Source organism: Pagrus pagrus, assembly GCF_965226575.1.
Source record: "Pagrus pagrus genome assembly, chromosome: 7".
Classification (NCBI taxonomy): domain Eukaryota; kingdom Metazoa; phylum Chordata; class Actinopteri; order Spariformes; family Sparidae; genus Pagrus; species Pagrus pagrus.
The window spans coordinates 19625648-19651271 of NC_140191.1; the positions used below are offsets into that span (position 1 = coordinate 19625648).

A 25624-nucleotide genomic window follows, 5' to 3' on the forward strand; every position below is an offset into this window, starting at 1 on the left:
GGCATAAAGACACTCTTTTGTTGCCTCATTTGACTGTTATGCAAACCATTGACAAACAGCTTCATGAGTTTCAACCTGGACAATGATCCGCCATCTCCTCATGTCAGTCTCGCATCTCTCCTGTCTGTATTTAGTGAATACTGTGCTACGTAGTAAGAGCGGTTGTTAGAATTATAATGGTCAGTAGTTTACAGCCCTAGTTACTGTATGTCTTTTTTATAATCTACAGCATGTTCGTGACCATAGGTTCAGGTGCTGCGGGTGGTGATTTGTTATACAGTGTACCAGTTGTGATGTTGCACAATCAGTTTTGGCTCGTTCAGGACCAGTCTTTGGTTCATGTCAGCACATTTTAGTAAAGTAAATGCAGATTTCACAATAGAAGACTTCAATTTTGAGACCTTTGTAAACATTAAAGAGCAAAATTAACTGACAAACAGCAACACTAATAATATGACCATAGTACTCTGCTCTACTTAAGATACCTATCAACTAAAGTATGTCCCAGGACAGGAAGATCTCTCATCCAACTGTACACAACTCTCTCTCCCTCTCCACTTATCTTTCAACTCCTCTGCTCTCTGCTCATCTTCTCCTCCTCTTCCCTTCTCCTGTCTTTGGGTGACAGCTGCCTCGAGCTGTAGTCAGACAGTCCAGAGCTTTTATGTGTCAGCACTGGTCACACTGCAGCAGGTGCGTGTGTTTGCTCGCCCCCTCGCTTGCATGTGTTGGTGGCCGATGAGGCTAGACTTGCTGACTGTCGAGTGTATGTGCGTGTGTTTGTGTGTGTGGGCAGACAGGCAAGCTGACTTTCTGTCAGCAGCTATTGATGAATGAAGAGGTGGGCTTGGTTCCCAAGGAGTCCAGGCCAACTATTAGAGCAGGCTATTATAAGCCCTTGACCTTGGAGACCATGCAGATTGCTGTCCATGCACTTCTCCTCACTTAACTGTTTAATCTGATGATATAGTATACGATAATAGATCTACGGCATAGTAGATTTTTGTGACTAATTTTTTGATTGATCTTTTTGACACATTAATTCCTACAAGATTCATTAAAGCTCTGCACAACGAGCCACTCAATTTATTGAAAAATGTAACTGTAGACTTACAGTAGGCTCCAGACTGACAGAGCAGAAATATAAATCAATGAATGAAATGCTAGCCTGTATCTGTGCTATGTGGGTGGCTCCATCTGGGCATGCCAACTGCTCAGCTAGGAGTCAGTGGTGTGCGTGTGTCAGATATGTTTTCATAGACATCATAGTCTGTAATATGATTCAGGAATCAGGCCTTTTTAACACGAACGAAATCTAGAAGTTGCTTTCCTTTAAAGTTACAGAGAACAAAGAAGTTACATTTGTTTTAGTTTGTTATCAAAAAAAGGGGTGACTTTGATAGAAATTAGATTATTTCGTATAGCATTTCTGAAACTGTTGTCAGCCACCTGAATGAGTGTAAAAATGTGATTCAAATTACTTTCATCTGTGCCAACTGTAATTCATGCACTTTTACAGTAGACTATAAATGTAATTACCAGTTAATGGCTATAAAGTAGGCTGACAAGATAAAACGTATAATCAAGTTACTGACATTGTGTAATCAGCTGTTTTGCTTGAAGCAACAAAAACTTGGCTTCTTAACAGTACTCCCATGCAAACATACATCATAATTTTGAAAAATGTCAATGCTCATTTTTTGGTGTGAAAGAAAAAACAGCTTTGTTCCATTGGACGCCGACATGAGCAAAAGATGTGTTTTTAAATTTAGCCAGCTTAGTGGGGATGTAGCCTTAGTGCTCTCTAATTAGCTGGTGAACAGATCGCCTTACCTCTGTCCAGCTGGGTGAGTGCATTCATGTTTGTGTGTGTATCCAGCTGCATGGTCTCCAGTCTCTTATCAGCGTAACCACTGGCCCGTAGTTAACAGAGACCATCTGGTGCCCATACAGAGTTGGTTTTTAGCTAGCAAGCCTCTCTGAACTTCATGTCAGAACTACCCAAGCCAAATCACTCTCACTCTTTCTCCATTTTTCCTTCTCCCCTTAAGTGTTTATCCTCTTTCATTAGAATGTACAGAAAAACTTTTTTAAACATTTACCTTTCTGACCATTCCCTCTCTTCTTTCTTTTTTTCTCTTTCCTAACTCACTCAATTCTCTTTTCATATAAGCTTTCCTTCCATCCTCTAATGACAAGCTGAGATCTGTGGCTTGGTGTGTACCATGCTTCTTCATTGGGTTAACCAGAAATGTAAAATGGTGCTGATTTTTAAAAAGGGCAAACCATAGGATGTACATTTGCACGAGTACCTTTTAGAAGCCTGTACCATCTCAATGCATATTACAAATATGGCATACTAATAAAAGTTGGCAGTTTGGGCCACATAGAGAGGGACAGAAAGAACAACAAAGTCCTACCATATAATATCATTAACATCATCACATCTGCTTGTAACATAACAAGTTTATTTTGTGAGAAGACATGGTTACAGCCTTTTGAGACATGGGACTGCATACAAGTTAAAAAATATAGTTTATAATAGAAACAAGATGAATAAGGTCTAATAAACTAAAACGTCTAGATGTTTTCTGATGAATCAGTGCTGTTTTTAAGGTTGTAGGCCAACAGTGCTGGTGCTTTGAAAAGTAAAGCAGGCTTATAGGAAAGGATCTGTGTCATATTGCTTCCTGCTGCATTGAACCTAGTGCCCTTTCAAAGTCCTTTCTTTCTAATGCTTTTATACAAAATGCATTAACACACACACACACACACACACACACACACACACACATACACATATAGACAGACAGACAGATACACACTCCCTGTGTCAGCACAGTGTGACATTCCAAGGAACAGTCTGGATGGGGGTTGAGGACAGAGACAGACTTGGCAACTAGACATCAATTGCAATGCTATCTCTCACACTCTCATACACACAGACACACACGTACACACACTCTGACAGAAAACTATCACCTCTGTCACAGATGTCCCCATAGAGTCTTGAGACACTAGTTTCTACAAACAGCTGAAATATCAGAGACCAAGAGACTATGCTTTGTAAGGAATATATGCAAAGCAGTGGTTCCTTTAGTGTTAATGTAATACACATTTAGGGAAAAATGCTTTTTCTACAACTTTCATCAATCACTTGATAGAAATAGTTTGAAGGTAGTGGGAGAATTAATAAACCCAAAGTGGGTTTAGTAAATAAATACAGTTGCAAGACAATTCATATTTTACTGTATGGGACATTGTTGATTGTTGATGTTGGCCTTGAAAGATGGTGTTTTTTAAACCACTAAACAAATCATGCACAAACATGCTGTGGCCAAATTTTGCTTTTTTTCAAAGTGGCTAGGGTTGCCTACTTGCTCAGTAGGTTTTCAGCATTGTTCATACACAGATGCACCAAAGAGTGTAGCTCAAGTGTCTATGAGTACATGTGTGTTTTTTGGACTGGTTAAGTGTTGGTGGTACGGGGATAATTACAAGCCTCTGAAACAACCATGTCACACAGCAGCTATTTCTACTGACAGCCAGCTATGCTACTACACACACAGAAAGCAGCGGTCTGGCCTGGCAGTGAAGCAATTGAAGCTTGTGTGTGTCTACGTAGTAGACAACTGGGGCTGCCAATGTGGCTATTTCCATCCAGGGGTCACTTGGTGCTAGACAGAGTAGACGATGTGTGTTAGCAGCCACTTTATCCCAAGAGTCACAGAACAACTCTCAGAGTCAGTCAGTTTATACATGGCAGAATGCAACAGGGTCGTAACGCTATTGGAGCCCAATTCAGATTGTAGCAGGCACATGCATTATACACACATATGTATATGGTTTCCACAGTAACTGGCAGTCATGGTAGAGGCCACATTGATTAGCTACCTGCGGTGAGAGAAAGAAACACACAAGTCTTTCTTGCATGTGGAATATGGGGTATTCCTATATTGGTTTAGATTAATTAATTTATTTTTATCATGACTGTCATGTAGCTATGTATAAACAGTTTTATTGCTCAGTTATCTGGAATTTTTGCCTGTTTATGTTCATGGCATGGGAGGAGTTCTTATGCCATACCCACGTCTTGAGCAATGCTTACATCGGCAGACAAATTTCTCTTAATTTTAGCAGTATCTTTTTTTTCGAATATGAATCCTTGAAGGAAATGTGCAATTCCGGTAAACTCTTTTCAAATGGGAATTGGGGTATTGCAATAATCTCACAAAATCTCAGTTGAGTGTGAGCCCACAATGATGCACCTGTGTATGTAGCCAAGAGCAGGTTTTGGTATTCAAATATGTCTCATATTGAATCCAGGAGTGTGGGTGTGGTATTGGCAACTGAATAATCAGCTGAAACCAAACTCTTCCCTTGACGCCATGGGCCAGACTCAACAGCATTTTTTCTACTGAGAAAAACATTTGCCAGCGGTGTGGCCTCCCTGTGGCACTGTGGCATCAATCAGCCACACCCTCTAGAATAACAAGCAGTTGTAGTATGGCAGAGGTGGGTGGATGGATAAATGGATAGGATGACTAAACAAGTCAACGCAGGAATGAATGAGGATTATGGTGTTGTATAACAGAAAGGTCTTTTATGGCAAGTTGTAGCCACACCCTCTGGAATAACAAGTGCATGCAGTGAAAGAGGAGCAGATGAATGAATGAATAAATGAATGGATAGAGGGAAAAAATGGAGGTCATAATGGGCTCAGTGGGACTGACATTAAATTATGTATTGTTGAAAGGTAGGGGAAAGTTGTAATTTGCCGTCTAGAATAGCTCAATTTACTGTCACCATGTATCTCTCTGTGTTACAGTTAGCAGTTAGAAGAGCAGCACAGAAGCAGACTGTTAGTTCACAATCACACTAAACAGGCACTAAAAGATGCTATTCCACTGGTTTAGTTTTGTAAAAGAGACAAGAGTAGATACTGTTCAGTAATAAATTGGGTTGAAATTTAACTCAAAACACTTGAATTCACAATTTCTTCAATTTACTATTAGCTCTTCTATTCTTTGGGAATTTCCTGTTAAGAGGATTTCTTTCTATTTGTAAGAAGTAGCAACCCAATCACCACAAATAAATGTGTTGGAGGCCAAATCATCAGTCTCTTGCATTTGTTCTGACAGAGTAAAGACAATTTTGTGTGTGTGTGTGTGTTGTAAATCTTGGTGTGAGTGAGTGACAGCTCTGTGTGTGTGTCTCTGCATGCAGCAAGGACTGTGCTGACAGCAGAATGGCTTGCTCTGTTGGAGGGAATTCACACTTCACATCAGATCATCACAACCATACCGTCTCTAACACACACACACACACACACACACACACACACACACACACACACACACACACAAAGCCATGTACACACAGTATCACTTTGGGTCTGATACACTGCACATAATTTCACAAGAACTCCCATAGTTTAATACAAGATCCCTCAGCCCCATCCTCTTTTTCTCACATACGCAAACATGCAGACGCACTCACACACACACACTCACACTCACACACACACACACACTCACACACACACACACACACACACACACACACACACACACACACACACACACACACACACACACACACAGTGCTTCAGTCCCACAGAGAACCAGCTAGTCATACTGAGCAGTTAGACAATACTTCTGTCAATCAACGTCAAGTCCCTTCTTGGCTGTCCAGCCGGAGGCCTCCAGTAGACAGCTAGTTAGCCAGTGTGAAGGAGACTGACACTGGCCTCAGGCACATTTACAAGGCTCCAGCTCTGACTTGCCATCACTTCTCTTGACCTGAATATGTGTGCAATTCGTAACTTAGTGGTTCCCGCTGATTCCCACAGTTTTCAGCAACAGTGGAGAGTTTGGGGTCAGTGAGTGCTTGTTACACGTTTCATTTAGAAAGTCCTGCCATAGTCCAGCAAAGTTACCCTCAATCTAGCATGAAGTGGATTAATTAAAACATTAGCTGACTGTTGTATACAGTACTTCAATATACTGTAAGTGCAAACTGCTCTCCATGGAGTTCAGCTGTATGTTCTCACAGGCCAAAATAATAGGAAATCCCAAAACTTCAAAGTTGAATTAAAATTTAAAAAATGTCTTTATTTTAGGTCTGTGCTAAAGGATTTTCTCCAGTTTGCAATATGCTGCAGAAATTCATTTTAATGGACAGCAGTTTCACTCAGGGTAAAGTTGAAAAAGATTGTTTTTATCTAAATCACAGTGAGAAACTGCTCCCTAGCCTTCTTTTCAGGCTTTTCTACCCTCTAACCCTTTCTTTACTGTCAAAACTGTCAAAAACCACTTCCATTTTTTTGTACATCCTGCCTTTTCCATTAATCTGTCATGATGCTGATTCATATCTGCGGTTTGGTTGTATATATGAGTGGGGGAGTTTTTGGCAATTATCACATCAATAGCTCATGCAGTTTTTTTTATATCTTAATTTATGTGTCTTTTTGTATGTTTTCCAGGTGGAACCAGAGACATTGGATCAGCATTGACCAGGATGTGTATGAGACATCGCAGCATAGAGGCTAAACTCAAACAGTTCTCCATGTAAGCAACACTACTCTTTCCTTTAATCCTCTAATCAACCACAGTACTTTTGACATTTACCAACACACAAGACCTGATATATTTTTTTCCTTGTGCAAGTTTGGTGAATATAGGAGAGGTTGTGTGAGAGCAAGGATTTCATCTGGATTTCCATGTTAGTAAACCCCATGACAGTGGTTTGGTTGAGCTAAAAGGGAAGATTAACAGGGGGCTCATGTGTCCCAACAAAATGTCCCCTCTATGCACACTCGACCCTGCCAACTTCAAGTGATGTCCCTCTAATGTTACTTGCGAGTTCTGAAAAAAATTATGAGCACTAAAGTTTTCAAACATTCAAAGGTAAACATTGTATTGGGTTTATATCCTTTTGAAGTGGATCCTTTATTACTAACTCACAGTTAGCGTACTTTGAACCAAGCTGTTTCCCTCATAATGAAACTCCAATAAAATGGTCTGCATTTGAATCGTTATCTCACCATATTCTCAATGTCTTGACATTTTATGTGTGCGTGGGCGTGAATGCCCTCTTGTCATGGAATGCTAGGAAAGAGACGATTTGTCTAGCAACGTTGGCATCTATAATGTTTCAGTGTAGCTACACACACACCACATCTCTCTCTCTCTCTCTCTCTCTCTCTCTCACACACACACACACACACTCACACACACACACACACACACACACACACTACACACAACACAGACAACACAGACAAGGGGCTCTCTAATTTCGGGTGGCATTTCAGTAGAGATTCCACTTGGATCTCCATAGCAGGGGCTGTACACAGGGGGGCCGTGGTCACTAACCACCCACTGACACACACACACTGGAGAGAAATGTCTGCAATAGGGAGAAATCTAATTTTAGTTTCATGCACTAAGCCTGCAGCTGCCTACCTCTCACAGTCACAGCCTCTTAAACACACTCACAAATACATCCCAAATACAAGACGGGCACAGTTGGGTAATGATTGACAGACATGACTGCACAAGGTTCTTACTTCCTCCTGTGACGCACAGTCAGACATAAGCAGCCTATTTCTTCTCTCAGTTTCCTTTCTTTCCGTCTGTTAATGATTGACAGACAAGACCATACAGTGTGTAGACAGAAAAGAAAAACAGACCTAATGATTTTTATGTCTGATGGTCTGTCTGCTACTTTATAATCAGGTGAAAGATATATTGACAAACCCTGCAGAGCAGAGTCAGAAGTTGCTGGCTAGTATTTTACATTTTCTCCACTCGCTTGTTTATTCATCAGTTGTTAAGCCATTTGATTGGTCAATAAAACAAATTTTGTATGCATATCATTTTTGAAAATTCTAAACCCAAGCAGAAAATATTTTCAATGAATTCCAGCAGTGACAAGTATAGCTTCTTTAAGGTTAGTCTCGAATATCTACTTGTAAATAGTTTAACTGATCAAGATGACCTTATTACAAATTACAAATAAGAATTCTGCTGATTTCACAGGGGTTTCCTGGAGGGTCTGATCAACCCTCTCCAAGAACAGATGGAGGAGTGGAAAAGAGGAGTCAACACTTTGGACAAGGACCATGCTAAAGGTAGGACAAGTGAAAATATAGGACGACATGCTGATCCAGAAATTACTTTGATAATGATTTGTAATTTGCCAGTGTTTTAATAGTGTTGTTATTTAATCAGCTCTATTCACATTGTATTAGATTATCAAAAAGTGTATGAAAAACGGTACCTTTTTTACACAGTTAGTTTACTGATTTTACCTTTTCCATCTTAACCAGAGTATAAAAGAGCCCGGCAGGAAATAAAGAAGAAGTCCTCAGACACACTGAAACTTCAGAAGAAAGCAAAGAAAGGTAACAAAAAAAAATAAATTCATTTTTTATTTAAAACCAAAGCTTATATGAATGAACAAAAATAACACTACAAAGTGCAGTTAATCTGATAATGATGGAGACAAATCTTGCACTAACAATGTTCTAACAACACATTAAAAGTCCACAAACCACAAAGCATGAAAAGCAAAGGAACGTCACTGTATACACTAGCTTATTATCTTTATTGTGCAGACATAAAAACTAGCTAAGTATAGGGATCACCCGTTAAACAACTTGAAGCATTGTCTGCTTATCCAGTGAAAGATATCCAGCTCAAATGTCTGCCAGAGAATTTGTTCAGATTAAATTCTTCCAAAGTAAACAATTAAAATGCTTTTGTTATGCTCCACACCTTAATCATGTTGCATGAAACTTGAGTCTGCTACGCCCCTTACGCGAAAAGATTTGCTTGGCTTCTTTTACAATAGAGCCTATGTTTCTACCTGCACTAATATCACTAAGACCAGATCTAAGAAAGATGTGGTTTTCATTGACCTATATCTGCGACAAGTCAGCATTCAGGACTAAAGGAAGAATCAGATTATTGAAACAACGTGTTAAGGAAAATACCATCTTTTATTTCAAATAGGAAAAAAGTCCAAATTATATTTAAGGCATTTTTCATTAGACAGCAATGATGTGTGTCGAAGAAATTTGTCCTTTCTTATTAGACTTGTGCAGATCTTGTGAGGCTAAACATTACCTTACTTGGTAAACACTCTCTGAGAGGGCAGGGGCTTTTTCCATCTGCAGCTCTCTTGGCTCAGATTCTACATACACATTCACCTACCTAGCTAGAAAAAATATCATAAACAAAAAAGGAATTAGATAAAGATGCTTACCGTATGTTTTGGGATGTTGATAGTTAAGGTCAACTTATCAGTTGATGTCTCACAATCTTCAAATAGCAGATGTTCAGGAAAAAAGTATGAAAAAGAAAAAGGTCAATGTTTTTTTCTCCTCCTCCTATGCAATAGATTTAATTAACACTGTACATAGCGATCATTGCTAGTACTGCTACAAATGGACTGTGCCATTCCCTTACAACTGTCTGCATGACTTTGATCATCATTAAAACCATTTTGTTTTTGTTCATGAAGCATATCCAACAAAATACTATTTTTTTAAAGTGATGTTTTGATGAATTTGAATTCAATGACCAAATAACCAGTGTGCCAGTGAGAGCAGTAACCATAATACTATTTTTCAGATGCTTCATCAGTTTGTCAGTATAGATGTGGCAACATATCAGTAGACTGTTGGTATCAGATAATGGCAGCTTTAAAAAACAAAACCTGATAATATGTGGGATTTCTTTTGAATAGGCAGACAGATTAATGTGACTGTCTATTAACGGAACTGCCAAAGATTTTGTTTAAGAGAGGCATTTCTGTAAAGCTTGTTTTTGCACTCGCATTTGTACTAAGATTTAAGCATTTCAGATAATTTAATAACAATATTGTCTCATACTGGTGTGAAACACCTCATAATGGTAATTGAATCCTACAGTGCTTGATCAGCATCCAGACACACAAAATTGCACTTATAGGTGTTGGGTAGTGTTAAGTATTGGCACTCTTTTAGTTGACTTGGATCTTTTTCCTCTCCCTTTCCCCATGTGGTATCGATAACATCCTTCTCCTTATGCTGCACTGCAGCTGATAATCTAGGTAAGTTTGTGGAACAGACGCAGGTTGTTGCTTTCACTGTAATTTTTAACCAAGCATCTTGGTTGCATTTTGAAAAAGCCACCACAGATATTGAGTTTACTGCAAAGATGCATGCATGCTCAATGTTTCTTCACAAATATGACAGCTATTGCTAACAGTTTATGGTTGTCACTGTTTATTGATATACAGTCTGTGAATCCATTGCTTACATTAATTTCACAAACTGTCTTATTTGTCAGCTTTGTGGTTGGTCCATGCTGGCAAGTTTTTGTTACTTTGCTTTGCACACCTTGTTTTGTCTTCAGTGAGCCACGTACCTGGCGATGAGACTAGTTTGTTGCCAAAACAAAGCTTTAACTTTAGAAAATTGTAAAGCTTTATAATGCCTTTTGATTTTTCCTTTCGACTACAACCTGTTTTAACTACAGAACTGTTCATAAATAAAAAGGCAATAAAAAAGAATTGATTCAAACATTTAACTCAGCATTAGATTAATGTACAAGCATTTTAAACGTATAGGCACCTCCAGCTACCAGTGTGATATCATGTTGTGGTTGCGTCCCCAAGATGTGAGCAAAAATAACTTTACTTAACTTTTGGTTCACTCAAAATGTCTATAAATTAACTGAGCACAGAAATACAAACACAAATAAAATTGAAATACTCAAATTTAGGAATGAGCTGGTCATACTTCTTAAAAGAAAAGTACTCAGTTGTCTGCTTGTGTTGATGTTTGATATGTGTCTTGTGAGGGTGTTTTTCTGACCTGAGACCCCAGCCTTGCTAAGAAACAGCCTGTGACTGCAACCTAATGCAATCATTGGTCATGTGAAAGCTAGAGCAGCTAATCTCATTTCTCTGTGTGTGCACACTTATCAACATGTGCAGACTCCCTTTGGTAAAAATAACTGTAGGATATCAGCAAGATCTCTAAACCTTTAGATCGATTTTCGGTTTTATATCAAGATTTGATAAAACACGGATGAATATTAGATTGTACAAAGCTAACAAAAATTATTCTGCGTACAATAACATAATTTGCCATCAAAGAGGAGTCTCATTTTCTCTCACACACAAGTCAAAACCTTTCCTGCATGCTTCGGAATGAATTAGCCAAGTAGTCGCACAAATCTGATGATGGTGCTTATCTGAATGAAGTGGTAAAGAACCTTAGTGTACGTTAGGGTGTGTCTCTGGTGTAACCATGATATATTTGCTAGACTGGTAGTTTTAGCAGACAATAACAGACATACACATGGGGCATCTGCAGTAAATAATCACTTAGTCAGCCCGAGGGTATAAAACAGCCAGACAGTGATATATTGTATCTGTCACAAGTACTAACTGTCCTTAATTGAACACTGAAACGGCTTGTGAAATTTGCTTCAGAAAGGATTTGTTTATAATGCAGTCAGTGCCCAATGACCTTCAGTGAACCTCAGTATTTGTCTGTGGTTAAGGAGAAAGAGGAAGTAGCCATCAGGGCCTTGTCATTCACATAGTTGCACAAGTTATGGCACAGAGACTGGGAATGTGGACAACCCGAGGAACAGTAGAGACAAAGTTGTAACATAACAGAAGCTCGAGTTCAACACTAACAACCCCTCTGCTCACCACAAGTTAACATCTCATGCCAGGATGTGCCTGCATTGTCTCAGCTCACATGTGTGTCCCTGTGAGTGTGTGCAACCCTCCCCATCCCTGCAATTATGTTTTTTACATCCACAAAACAAGATGATTGAGAAATGTCAATGACTTTTGGCTGAAAACTAGAAATATTCTAGTCCATGTGTGGTCAGTTCAAAGTAGCTTATATTACTTACCCTTTATGGTATGTTTCCACATGAGCACTGTGAGTACCATGAGTGTATGTATGTTTGGAATTGTCTACTTCATGGAATTAAAATGAATAAAGACATAAGGTGCTTCTAAAAGTGCATTTAGAAGCAAAGTGACTCTGACTGTAATAATGTTCAGAACTACCCAAGGGTACTCATGGGCACGACCAAAACAGCAACAAAGAAAATATTTGGCTTTCCATCTGTCTCAGACAAAGTACCTCAACTTACAGTAGCTTCTTTCCAAAACCACTGCGGTTATGTTGAGAAAACAGTCTGCCAAGACTTGAACTAGTGGGAGACACCAGTATGCAGTATGCTCATGGTTTTATTGCATGCCAAGGAGACACCACAGCATCGCTGGCTTTGGGACTTAAAAAGCTACTTTTCTACACTGAGGCCAACTAAGGCTTCAAGTTTGAATTGTTTTTTATTCAATTTGAAAACAGGGTTAATGAAAACACAGCTGTGGTGTGAAAGGAATATTTCACTGAGCATTACAACAGAGCCTACATTCACTCAGAGCCTCTTTTGGTGTCTTGCTGGATTGAACAATTTGCATTTTTTTTTTTTTTTGGCATAACCTTTCAGTAGCTATTGGCCAGCTGTTTATAACTACTGATTTAAACATTATTTAAAATGTCAGCCCAGCTTACAAGTAATTTCCTTGGCAACAAGAACTAATTTCTCCCAGAGGGAAATGAATAACTCTGACTTTTTAAACCAGACTAATGAGTGAGGCCAGCCTAGCTCTTTCAGGCTCAGCCATACAGCCAGTTCTCCACAAAAACCTTGTACAATGTAATTGTATACTTGTCTGCTCAAAGGTGGCCTTCGGATCTACGTATATGAGACTGAAAATACATACTGAAATTTGGACTTTCCAGTCTACAGTCCATCTATGCCATCATGGTCTCCATACCGTAATATAGTAAGAACTGCCATAAACGCACACATAACTAACATTCCTCTTAGAGTTTCAGACACCAAAGTTCCCACCAAGTTTGATGAAGTGGATTCCCTCTAAATGGAAAATGGAAGTTTGTCTTAGTCTGTCAACAACCACTTAGCTCTAAGGAGCGTCTTAGACTCATATGTACTTAAAAATTGGAGCGATACTGCAAATTTTAGTCCTTGAATTGACTATGTCATCGATATATTTACCAAACAATATGAAGATAACTTGGTGTTTCGGTTAATGGAGCAGCTACACTGAAAAACCTGTCCAGTTTTCACACGTTTGTGTTTAAAGAGTTGCATCTACCTAAAATACATAGTGGTGCAACTTCACCCAATGTCAGCATTCACATTGGACTTCTGTGATTTAAACATTTAGTCAGTTCTCACTAATGTCAGCTACTCTGATACAAGTAGGCACATAATGACAGTGAGAGTCTCCATTTGGTGCTTTTCCATCATCTTAGTTTGTGTGTGTGTGCTTGAAGCCATTGTTAATTGTCATTGTAACTGTGGTCTAGTCGACTGATTGGAGAGAGAAAGCAGTGGAAACAGAACTTCCCACACGCTGTGTCATGTATAATGTATAGACTGCAGTGACATATCAGAGAGGAAAGAGCTGATGCTTTGTCCTCAACATAGGACACACATCCTTATGTTTTACATTTGAGGCGAGGACAATTTTCCTGTGTAACTCTAGCTGAGTTTCTCTACTACTGATTTGCATGATATAGGTCCTCTCGGCTAATGTCAATGAAAGACGCCAGTTTGTTATCTGTGCCCAGACATAAGTGCGGGCCGACAGACCACAGAGTTGTTCACTATGGGTTTAACCTTGATGTAACTTGATGTAAGTCAAGACTGTGTGTGTATGTTTGTGTGTAAGTGTAGCTTGAGTGGTTAGATAATGCCTTTGAGGCCTGCTGTATGTCATCTTGGGCAGTCGCCAGCCTTCCTGCCTCTATAGAGAACTCAAGAGGGCTTGATTTGACTTCAGGGTATCCTCTCTTAAGCACACACACACACACACACACACACACACACACACACACACACACACACACACACACACACACACACAAACTCACACTCATGGAAATGCATGCAGCCACTGAATAGTGCTGAATAACAGCATAACCTTGGTATTGTCATTGCTCTGAGATGTTCCTGTATTTATATATGCATATTCAAACCCACATATAGACACCAGATGGTCTTGGAGGTACCTTGCACTCTTGTCATTCATGAAAACACACACAGGCATTCACACACACGCACACGCACACGCACACACACACAGCGTACTGTATAAGTGTTTGACAAAGGGCAGTGGAGTGATAGTCAAAACTCACTTTTGGCTATCTCGGCATAATAGATTTAAGTTTTTCGAGACAAGCACCAGTAGATAACCTTCTCGCCACCTCTGAACAAGAGACAGGAAACACTCTCATGATGAGAGTGGCCCTTCATGCTGAGATGATAGCCAAACAGTAGTGGAGACAGTCAAATGCTGGCTTTGAAGATAGCCATGTCCACAATGAAAAGATAACACATGGAGCAGTAGTAACTGTCCAAGCCAACACCAGAGAGAAGTGTTGTTTCACTGCTACATGATCATATTGTTTGTGATTATCCATGCATGTTACAGCAGCATAACTCAATTTTTTTTTGTGTATGTGCTGTGAAGGAAGGCTTAGTGGTCAGATTTATCTCAGCACCTTGATTTTTAATTATTGCGAAGTAATAAATAGAGCAGTTTTTGTTCTCTTGTGAGTTGTGAGGTAATTGTATTATAATGTAATCCAATGATGTATATATTCTGTCTGTGTGTGTGTGTTTGTGTCCATTATGTTCCCAAGGTCGTGGTGATATCCAACCCCAGCTGGACAGCGCCATGCAGGATGTCAATGATAAATACATTCTGCTAGAAGAGACAGAGAAGCAGGCCCTGAGAAAGGCTCTTATAGAGGACAGACAGAGATTCTGCTGGTTCGTGGCCATGCTGCGGCCTGTAGTGGTGAGTACAGCCGGGCAGAAAGAGATAAATGAGTCTTCAGAAAGCACTGAGTGAACATCTTTGCCTTTTGTTTTGGTCCTAGAGACTGGAAAGATGAATTTTCATACACTCTACTTCATCATACTGCTCAAATGTGTATATTTTGTTCTCCAGACCACCATTGATAAGTTTTTTTATACTACTGCTGCTACCTAAAGAGGACCTTTTTCAACTCATTCTACTACACAAAAATCTCTTCTGACTGTGCCATTTATTCTTTTAGGACGAGGAGATTTCTATGTTGGGAGAGGTCACACATCTCCAAGCGATCTCTGATGACCTCAAAGCGCTGACCTCTGACCCTCACAAGCTTCCCCCTGCTAGTGAACAGGTGAGGAAAAATCATCAGAGATGAAACACTGTTTGAACAATGAACTGAAACTAAAACCACTGACCTTCATCCAACTGACACATAAAATCTTGTTTTGGTCCTGTATGACTTTTGATTTGTTTTAAGGTTCACATTCCTTGTATTAAACAAATATTTGTTTAATGCTTTTCCCCATCACAAGAACGAATAAGGAGTATGACTAATTTTCCTCCTGCTCAGGTGATCTTGGACCTGAAGGGCTCGGACTACGGTTGGTCATATCAAACGCCGCCCTCATCCCCCAGCACCACTATGTCCAGGAAGTCTAGCATGTGCAGGTAAGCTCCTACAGCCAATAACAATACTCATGGCCAAAAAAAATGGGTAGACGCTTTGTCTCTCAAGTACACATTTACCTGCTGTACCCATAAAGCCTTGTTGAGATCCAGAGTGCTTCAAAATGATGTTGAATGGAAAATCATGGTCAGCCATTGAGGTGAAACCACATACAATGTCTATATTTGGGCAAGTTAGAGATTATAGTGTAGCCTGACATGTATACATGCAGAATCTACTAAAATGGGCAAATGTGTCTTGTTGACCCCACCAATCATTTTGAGTGTTCTCAGGAGACTGCTAACATCAGTGTTATATGGTGGAGAACAAGGACAGAGAACTTGCCCAATCTATGTCTGCCACCCAGTGGTCAATATGAGCTGGAGTTTTGTTTCATCTCCTCTTTGTTAGTTATAGTTATTAATTAATTCACCTCACTGAGAAAAACAGTTTTATGTAGACCTTAAAAGAAAAGCACACAAATATTTTTTTATATTGCATGGTTAGTATGAAAAATGACAGGATCAGATAAAAGAAAAACTCAGGATTAGAGGTTAAAGAACTTGGTGCACTTTTGCATTTGCTGTTCAGACAGTGTCTTCTATCTTCTCTCCTCTGTGCTTTCTGGTGGTCTCCCAATGATTTTTCCTGAACTGCTCTGGTTTATAGAAAGACATTTTATTCCTGGGTTCTGTATTGCTTGGCATTTGAAAACTGTTCAGAAATTCACTTTCACTGAAATTGACAAATCATTGTGAGACAGCAGCTTTTATGATTTTATTTCCTTGCAATATATAACAAATTTTGCGTAGTTTTCCCTTGTTCTTGTGCACTTTTTTGTTAAGTTTATACATGATTTGATACATATTGTATCTATTTTCCATAGTACAGAATTTGCAATATACCATCTGCTTCAAATTGTCGCTTTCAAGTCTCAATTCACACAGTAATTAAACCCAATGTTTATGCTGTTTTTGCTTTTCATGATTGTTCTGTGTGAAGATTCTTAAAAGGCTGTCTCAAAGGCATAAAATCTTGTGATTTCTTGCCTGTAATTATTATCATTATGATATCACGCCTCTTCTGTTGGTTTGTTTTGTTGTTTTGATTGGATTGGCCTCAGTCACTGCCTGCTGCATCTTGGTGTGCTGTGTTAATTGTTTCCCACCCTGTCTCCTCCACATTCCCCCCAATCCTCTGCCTTCATTCCCTCCCTATTATTCCTTTTATCTCTTTCTTATCCTTCCTTCTTTTATCCATGGCTTTTGGGTGCACTTGATTCTCTTTACCCCGCCTGTCACTGGCAAACTTCTCCTTCATCTGGTCCTCCCCTAATCCCTCACCCCTTCCCCTTTCACAGTAGTCTGAACAGCGTTAACAGTAGTGACTCCAGGGGATCCAGTGGCTCTCACTCTCATTCTCCTTCCTCCTCTTCTTCCTCCTCTTCCTCACACCACCTCTTCCACCACCATCACCCTCGCCATCGGTACCGCAGCTCCACGCTACCCCAGCAGGCCCCAGTTCGACTCTCTAGCATCTCCTCCCACGACTCGGGCTTCATTTCTTCATCACACGACCAATACACGTCGTCCAAATCATCCTCGCCAATGCCAGCTGAAACAAAGGTAAGAAAAAAACCTCAGCTACCCACACTTAACCATAGTTTTGGCTCTAAGTATGCACACATGGTTGAGACAAGACTATAAAACCGCATATGCTCTATGATTTACAAGTCATTGTAGTCGGAGACAGAGAGAAAACCCCAAATCAGCGATCCACACAACTATTTTCTCACACATCTCCCAAGCCACAAAGAGAGGCAGTTAGCTGGCAGCAGTAAGTGTATGTGATCATGGTGAAATCATTTCACTGCTATTATTATAGCATAAATGCACAGGAAATTAGTCTGCCTTCATTCTAGCCCAGGGCAAAGCAGGTCAGGCCTATCCTGCTATTAAAGAGCCGACCGCTGTGACAGAGTGTGGTTCAGTTAAACTTGCAGAGGCTTGACCGTACTGCGTATTGTATTTTCATTAAATGTATCACAGTAAAATGACATGTTACAGTGTCAACAGAATTACAAGAGCTGAGGAAGTGCCTCTATCAGCAGGGCTCATTCTGTCAGTTTTATCTAACCATCTGACACAGGATTTCAGATGATTATCTATGTGATTGCCTAGGGGATTGTCCACGTGGGGTTTGTGGTTTTGAGATCAACCATGAGAGTGGCTGCACTAGATGACGTTTTGTAAGCACGCCAGCAACCACGGTTCCCCTGTCCAGAACACACTGGTATAGTCTGACTCCAAGTTTTTATGATGCAGTGAAGGTGGTTTGGCAAGTCCATACCCGACCCATTTACAGTACTGTCCCAGGAATCAGCCCTCTGATTGCCTCATTCTCAGTGTAGTTACTGTAGTTGGTGTTTGAAAGAGAACAGTCTCATGGTTAAACAGGGATTTCAGGGCTTTACTCCTTAACCCAAGACCAACAAGGCAGGGACACGACATGTACTTAATGTTGATCTCTCTATTTCCATCCATTTTGGACATAGACCTTTATGTAGGCTGATGTTCTATAACTAACCCCTATCCTTAACTTCCCTCTGGAGAGTAGCATGGATTAAGTATCATATTATTAATGTTAATTAAATAACCAGGGCTTTAATTGCTAATAGATCCTTTTTAAATATGTGACACACGTTGAGTTTTTAAGAATACATCCATAAGAAGAATTTTGCCTGTGCTTCACTTTAACACTCCAACACTGCTGATGTCCATGCAATTAATGCTGGTGTGACTCCCAGTGCACCTTCTCTACAGCCTCTGCAGTCACTTGGCTGTACTCACTCACTAACTGCTGAGAACTGCAGAAAAGTTGCCACTGCTCTCTAACAAACTGCTTCTCTCTGCTTATGTCTGTCTACCTGCTGACATGTCTGTCTTTGCAATTCCTCCCCTCTGTACACGTCTGTCCGTCTCTCTCTCTCTCCCCCCTCTGTCTGGTCTCGTCTCATTGCCCGCTTGCTGCTGCCCTCGCTGTTCCAGCCTTATCCCACTTCCAGCTCCTCTGAAGTGTCAGAGACTGGGCAGCTTCACAGTGACTGCAGCTCCCCCTCCTCTCGAGCTGCTGCTACTGCACCTCAGCACGCTACTGACAAGGTGAAACACACTCAACCACTATAAACCGTACACTGTTTCTCATAAATGTCTACTCTGTACCAGCATTACACGCACCGCTACCTCCTAATGCTAAACTTCAAACTTGGCTACACATTTCATCGACTTCAGTTCATCACAGAAATGTTGAAGCACCCTCCAAACTCCATGTGCATGTGCATCCCTTTCTCCAGTTTTAATTCAGTTCAGCATTTGTGACCATTTCCTTTGTTCCATATTGGATTCCTTGTTTTTTCCTTTGAACTCTTCTCCTCAGTGAAGAGGTCTACTTTGATTTTTTATCATTTCAATAATTTATCCCATGCTGTGTTTGTTCTGTTTTGTTTGTCTGTTACAATCCCTCCTCCCACCGGCATCCAGTTATCCAATGGTTATGACCACTACAGTCCAGCCACTTCCCCTTACCTCCATAGCAACGGGGGGAGTTTGGGGTCAGGTTCAGGCACTGCCTTCCCCTTCTTCCCTGCTTCCTCTTCATCCTCCACCTCCTCCTCCAGTCCCACTCGTTCATGGTCACGTCCAGCCTCAGCCTTGCTCCCAGACTACCCTCACTACTGCACGTTGGGACCCATGGTACCCTCATCACGAGTGCCCAGCTGGAAGGTTTGTTCATGAGCTCGGTTTTGATGATCAACTTACTCCCATCGTCCTTGTCAACAGTTTGTGCAAGCATTGTTCATTTTTTCCTGACTGTATAAATCCATTTTCAATTCATCAGTTCAATTCTTTACTTCACTTAAATCTGAAGATGTTACAACGAAGAGCTGAACAAAAAGGGGGAAAAGATTTTTCTCTGTTCCAAAGCTGAACAGAGAAATGTAAAGCACAACACTGACATATCTGTCTTTACAGGACTGGGCCAAGCCAGGCCCGTATGACCAGCCCATGGTCAACACACTGAGGAGGAAGAAAGACAAGGAGAGCCCAGCAGTAGTGGACACTAATGGTAGTGTGGGTAACGACAGCAGTCCGGCCTCCATCTCAACCTCAGCGCCAGCTCCGGCTGTGCTCCAGACGTCAGCATCAGTGGAGGAGAAGAACAGGACTGTGTCTGCACCTCTCAAGGTCAGTTTAAGTCTCATACTGTTTGTGTTCTCTACAGCAGCTCTTTGTCTGAATGTAATTAACACAGCCTGCCTTCATTTAGAAAATCCAGCCAGACAGTCATCTTCTTGTTTTGGGTTGTTTAGCCCCCTTTGTTTTATAGCACATAGCACACCTTTATGTTGTGCTTCTTCAGTAACAGTTATTACCTTTCTTCTCCCCTTAGTCTCTAGTCATGCTAATAAGTCACTTTTAATAATAGCATGTGAGAAGTTTGCTGTCAGCCTTAGCACAACTGCAGGCTCTCCGTCAATTGTTGATTCATCTGATTAATAGTTTTTGATGTTTTCTATTGTTGGATGCAAAGGAGCTCCATATGTTTTCAGACATTCTGTCCACTTTTATGCTTCTTCACTCTCAACTTTGTGCTTGAAAACATCACTACTTTACTGTAGCCATATCCAGCTGATTGCAAATTCCCACAAAAATATTGCAATTATTTACCTTTTGAAGTCTCCCAATACCGGACAAAGCACAGTAACAACACAGCAACTGTGTTTTTAAGGTGACTTCACATTTAACTTCTAGCAGGCTGATGTTTTTGCAGTCATGCCATTTTGCGCAAATGAATGAGCCCTCCACTGCTAATGTTCCCATCTAATGACTTTAATGAGTTGTACCCAATGCTTTTAATGACCTAAATGAATTGCACCTGACTGTATCCAGACAGCCAGACTGTCTGACCGTATTACCAAATGTTTTTGTCACTGGGTGATTGCTCCAGGCTGGTGATATCCAGGCCCATGAGGAACTGGCTCTAGCCTTATCCAGAGGTCTGGAACTGGACACCCAGAGGTCCAGTCGCGACTCCATCCAGTGTTCCAGTGGCTACAGTACACAGACCAACACACCTTGCTGCTCTGAAGACACAATACCTTCACAAGGTAACACACTTTCTCAAAGTCCACAGCCAACCACTTTTTCTTTTACTCTCTACTATCAGAATATACAACATCTCATTATGTTTTTAATTTTGTTCTTAGTATCAGATTACGACTATTTCTCAATGGCTGGAGATCAGGAGCCTGAGCAGCAGCAGTCTGACTTCGACAAGTCCTCCACCATTCCCAGAAACAGTGACATCAGTCAGTCTTACCGGCTCATGTTCCAGAGCAAGCGGCCAGCCTCCACAGCTGGCCTGCCCAGCACACAGGCTGCTTACCCTGGACAGGGGGCCTACCCTGCAGGACCCTATCCCTCCACACCTATCCACACTGGAGCTTATCCTCCGACCCCTACAGGTACAGGCTGCACTGGAAGTGTAACAATTGGATAGTTACACTTCCATCTTTCTATTTTTGTCTTTTTGATGCTGTGTATTTGCTGGATCTTGTCAATAACAGCAGCTGTTCTATAATGTACCGAAATGTATTTTATTAGTATTAAAATTCATTTTCTTAACATCTTTTTTTGTGTTCTGTCATTGCAGGCTCAGGTCAGGGCTTTTATTCTGGATCTAGCTCCCATAATGCCTCTGGCTCCTATTCTACAGGCCACGGTCCAGTTATCGTCACCCCTGGAGTTGCCACAATCCGCCGCACCCCCTCTTCAAAACCTTCCGCCCGCCGTTCAGGCTCAGTTGGGGGCACAGGCCCCATCCCAATTCGTACACCGGTCATACCTGTAAAAATCCCTACGGTGCCTGATATGCCAGGAGCAGTTAATGGGAGCAGGAGTGCAGAGGAGATGGGGGGAGGAAGAGGAGGAGTGGATGACAGTCCAGATTCTCCGACATTTGCAGGAGGCGGGGATGCTGGCACGTTGCCTATGGTGTCCTGGAGTGGTCAGGCTACAACGAATCCTCCAAGTGTACCCCTGCCTAACCAGCAGCAACTTCAGAGTGAGACAGGGCAGGAAGGAGGAGGAGAAGAGGCAGGAGAAGGCAACATGCTGGTGGCCATTCGCAAGGGAGTCAGGCTCAAGAGAACCCTCACTAATGATCGCTCTGCGCCACGTATCGCATGATGACATGTTATAGAAGTTGAGGCTAACCCTTCAACATACTTGTAAATGAAGTCAAAGGCTTTGCGGATAGAAACGTGATGTACAGAATCAAAAGGCTTCTTATGCTAGTATGAGAAATCAATTACACCTGTTCTACATATAGTGTTTCTCATTCTGTAAATTTCACCTGTGAGAATACCTCACTGCAGACAGCATCTGTAACAAGTCTCAAGGAAGAAAATATATTGAAATTATGTGAAGCGAGGTATGTTGACATAGTGGTGTGGACCTTAAGTGGATCACAGGCCTACTTGAGGTAGATCCTTGGATAAGTTGAGTAATTGTAGAAGCCTGTTTACGTAGGGATAAGACCTAGTTTCTCTCATTGGTCCTTGAATAAGCACTACAATGTTTTCCAAATCCGAGCCTGCAGCTGCGTAATGAAAAACATGAGGATGTTTTTTGTAGCATTACACCACAGTGTGTTTGTTTCTTTAAGAGGACAGTGAAGACATATTATACAGACATGTATCCAGTACTCTCTCTGAGGCAGAGGGCTGGACAAGGACAATGTGTATTCTCAGTTTAAAACAGACTCAACTGTATTATTTGTAAAAACTCATTGTTTAGGGAGTGCGTTGTACCACCGTGGGATGAATAAGCATTCCAACTGCCAAGCAACTTGGCAGAAGGAGCACGACAGCCAATGCAAGTACTTCACAGCATCGAGAGAGCAATATTCAGTTGCGCTAATGGCTCCAGTGGTCCGCCGTCGATCGCACCATTTGGCATCTCGTGAACTGCTTTGACTGCTTAAATGGAGGGCAGAAGGGTGCCGTGTTGTCGAAGCTGTCTTCCACTAGGACACTTGAATACGCGAGATGTCCACAGTGCCAACATGGGCAGGGCTGTGACCAATAACTTGTGTTAGGAGACTACAGCGTGACTAAAGCGTCACATGGTTGATGCTGTGACATTAAGAGACACTACACATCCTGTTTTGTTATAGTTGTTTTAGTATTTACATGATGTGTACATAATTTTTGCACGTCTCTGTTGCTGAGGAGTGTGTCGGTGCTTCTCGCTCTCTGTATCTTTGCTATGTTTCCTTCCTCCATGGTGCCAGAATCATTAAGTTCCACATCTTTCAACAGGTTTTCAAACAACGATCATCAAACTCCACTGACTTTGGATGTGAATCAGTTTTTTTTTTCCCATATTTTTTTCCAGTATGAATATAATTTAATCTGCATTATCTACATGCTGAGCTTTGTAGAACTCCTCAGTGGTTCGTGTTTATATATTAGCCCTTATATATTCTTTCCTAAAGCATTTACTAGCCATGCTGCAACCTGCTGCGCATCGATTGCTCATAACATTACTAATAAATGTCAGAGTACAGATGTGCCATGTCCAAACTCAATGTTAGTTCAAATTTATATGTATTATTAAACATTTTATAGAAGTTATGAGGAAAAATATTTTTGATGTTTTGAAAGACATGAGTAGAAAGGTGTAATTGGTACTGCCATACAGTTTTTATTGTTCTGCCCGATTGCTGTTATATGAACTCTTTGTTGGCTTTGAAACGCATGTAGCATGCCTGCTCATGTCCTTTTAATTTATCAGGTTTCAAATGTGACACGTCTGGTATGTACAGATATTTTCAAGCTTAAAAATTAGGAAATTACATGAACATCCAGTGTATAATTTAAGAAATACATGTCACCTGGGGCACATTTAAATATTCTCTTTTTATATGGACATTAAGATCTTTTGCAGATGTGACTGCAGCGTTGTGAGACAGTAGGCTAAAAGCAATTAATATCCCTGAGTTACAGTCTGTGCTTTAATTTTAATTTCAGTTCAAGCACTGTGAGACCAAGGCTACTACAAGATGTATGAAAGTGTAAATGTTAATTAGCTGTACACGTTAGTCCAAAAACTCACATGTTTTTAATTTATTTTCTTCTTTTTCTTTCTCAACCTATCTCTATTTTTATACTCATATGTAAAATATCCGATTAACCGAGTTGTTTCCTGTTGTTTCCTCTCCGTGCATGTACCATCTGATGACGTGTTGTTTCATCAGTGAATTGTTCATGTTTTTGTCCCTTATTTCACACATACATGCATAAACTGCATTTAATAATCGCAGCACAGTGAGTTCCTTCCAGGTACCAACAGAAGTCAGAAATGTGTTTAAGAAGTAAAGTTTTAGTTGTGTAACAGAGAGGCTTGCATCAGTATTATGGGTTCAGGTTTAGAGACAAATGGTCATTTGCATGATGCAGAGCTGATCTCTGTTCCCTGAGTGTGATTGAAAGTGTTTGTACCCCAGTTATTTACAACTGATTTCAGGTAAAATGTTAATAAACGGTTTATCTGATAGGCATCTTATAAGATTTGAACAAATGGCACACTGCCCACACTGTCTGTTATAATCTGAGTTTCCCGAATACATCTAAGCATTGAAATCCAGTTTGTTTCTTTATTTTTAACAGGTTCCTCATGTATTTAATGTTATTGAAAGTGACAATAGGAGGAACAATAGCAACAGAGGGGATGACAAAAACTAAAGATATCAAACCATTTGCATAGTAAATTAAATACCCCTTAACGGTTTAATTTCATGATTCAAGATAATATTACTGCTCAGATGTTTTGGGAAACTCAGCATTCAGTTCTTGATATTGTTCATGATGTTAATATGTTTTGTTTTTGTATGATTTTTGGCCGTCCACCTGTCTAAAACTTGTATTATAAACCTGTAATTTCCATATTTAAATTGCTAGCATAAATATATATTATATCAGAGTTGCCAAATGTCAGTATATCCTATGAATAAGAAGTTTATAGTTTGTGAGGGTTTGAAAGTACGATTAAACCTGGTCTCTAGTTTAGGTTTTTAGCTTCTGTTCCCCCTCTGAGGAGAGTTGACCTCTCTGTCTGTCCCTGTACAGTTCAACAGGCTATGATGCAGTTTGTTTCAGGAAGTAAAAGATTGTTATTTTTTGTGTAATGACAGCTTTAGCAATACAATAAAAGTATAAATTTTGACTTCTTGAATGTGTCCAACCTCTGTGTGTACCAAGACTGTCAAATACTTTGTTTTTCTTTAATTGAAACTAGGAGGCTAAAATCTTCTATAATACTTTATACTCTTACTATATAATACTTTGCAAAACACAAAATCTAATGGGAAATCAATTAAGAACATCTGAAGTTATTAAAGACACAACACATAAATCAGGGTGACGTATGTTGTCAGAAAAAACAAAAAGGTTTATCTCCTCCGGGTGGCCCCTTATCTCAAGCTCAAGTCCTGACAGGCTGTGACAGGCAGGTGTTCACCTGTTTAGCCTCAGTTTGCCAAAAAAATGACATTTTCATTACATTGTGTGCAACATTTGAATGGAAAACACGCTGAGGTTGAGGTCAACAAGCTCAGTGCTTGTTGGAGCGACCATCAGTGTAATAAACAGATGATAATCTTGGTGTTGGCCACCAGGGGTCGCTCTTGCCTGAGCTCTTTTTCAACACTTAAACCTGATTTACAGCTTCTCCCTCATCACTCCTCTCATCCTCAGAGGCCTGACAACAACTGGCGTGATCAATAAATGTGCATCCAAAATCGTGAATCTGCCTCTGACGTAGAAAAAAGCCTTGAAATAAATCAGGGAATATTCATAATATTCAAAAAGCCCCTTTTCCTTTTTTTGCCTCAACTTACAGGCCTCCTCCTTTGAAACAAATAACTTCCACATGGTGTCATATTTTCTGTGGGTGTGGACTGACTGGC

At 40.5% G+C, this 25624-nt stretch overlaps 1 protein-coding gene across 6 annotated transcripts in view; it reads left to right on the forward strand.

Moving 5' to 3' along the window:
- The window catches only part of LOC311260257 (protein MTSS 1-like), a 51123-nt gene extending 26241 nt beyond the window's left edge, over nucleotides 1-24882 (forward strand). The window contains exons 4-17 of one of the 6 annotated variants that reach the window (XM_084357863.1): nucleotides 6485-6569; nucleotides 8043-8134; nucleotides 8333-8407; nucleotides 10087-10098; nucleotides 14753-14910; nucleotides 15173-15280; nucleotides 15500-15597; nucleotides 16956-17220; nucleotides 18643-18756; nucleotides 19135-19377; nucleotides 19627-19839; nucleotides 20603-20762; nucleotides 20862-21119; nucleotides 21308-24882. In XM_084357863.1, the coding sequence (XP_084213989.1) occupies nucleotides 6485-6569; nucleotides 8043-8134; nucleotides 8333-8407; nucleotides 10087-10098; nucleotides 14753-14910; nucleotides 15173-15280; nucleotides 15500-15597; nucleotides 16956-17220; nucleotides 18643-18756; nucleotides 19135-19377; nucleotides 19627-19839; nucleotides 20603-20762; nucleotides 20862-21119; nucleotides 21308-21843 (2417 nt within the window). In that variant the 3' untranslated portion in view covers nucleotides 21844-24882. The remainder of the gene's footprint in view (nucleotides 1-6484; nucleotides 6570-8042; nucleotides 8135-8332; nucleotides 8408-10086; nucleotides 10099-14752; nucleotides 14911-15172; nucleotides 15281-15499; nucleotides 15598-16955; nucleotides 17221-18642; nucleotides 18757-19134; nucleotides 19378-19626; nucleotides 19840-20602; nucleotides 20763-20861; nucleotides 21120-21307) is intronic. The other 5 variants (XM_084357866.1, XM_084357867.1, XM_084357865.1 and 2 more) reach the window with 5 other exon arrangements.
- The last annotated feature ends 742 nt before the right edge of the window (nucleotides 24883-25624 follow it).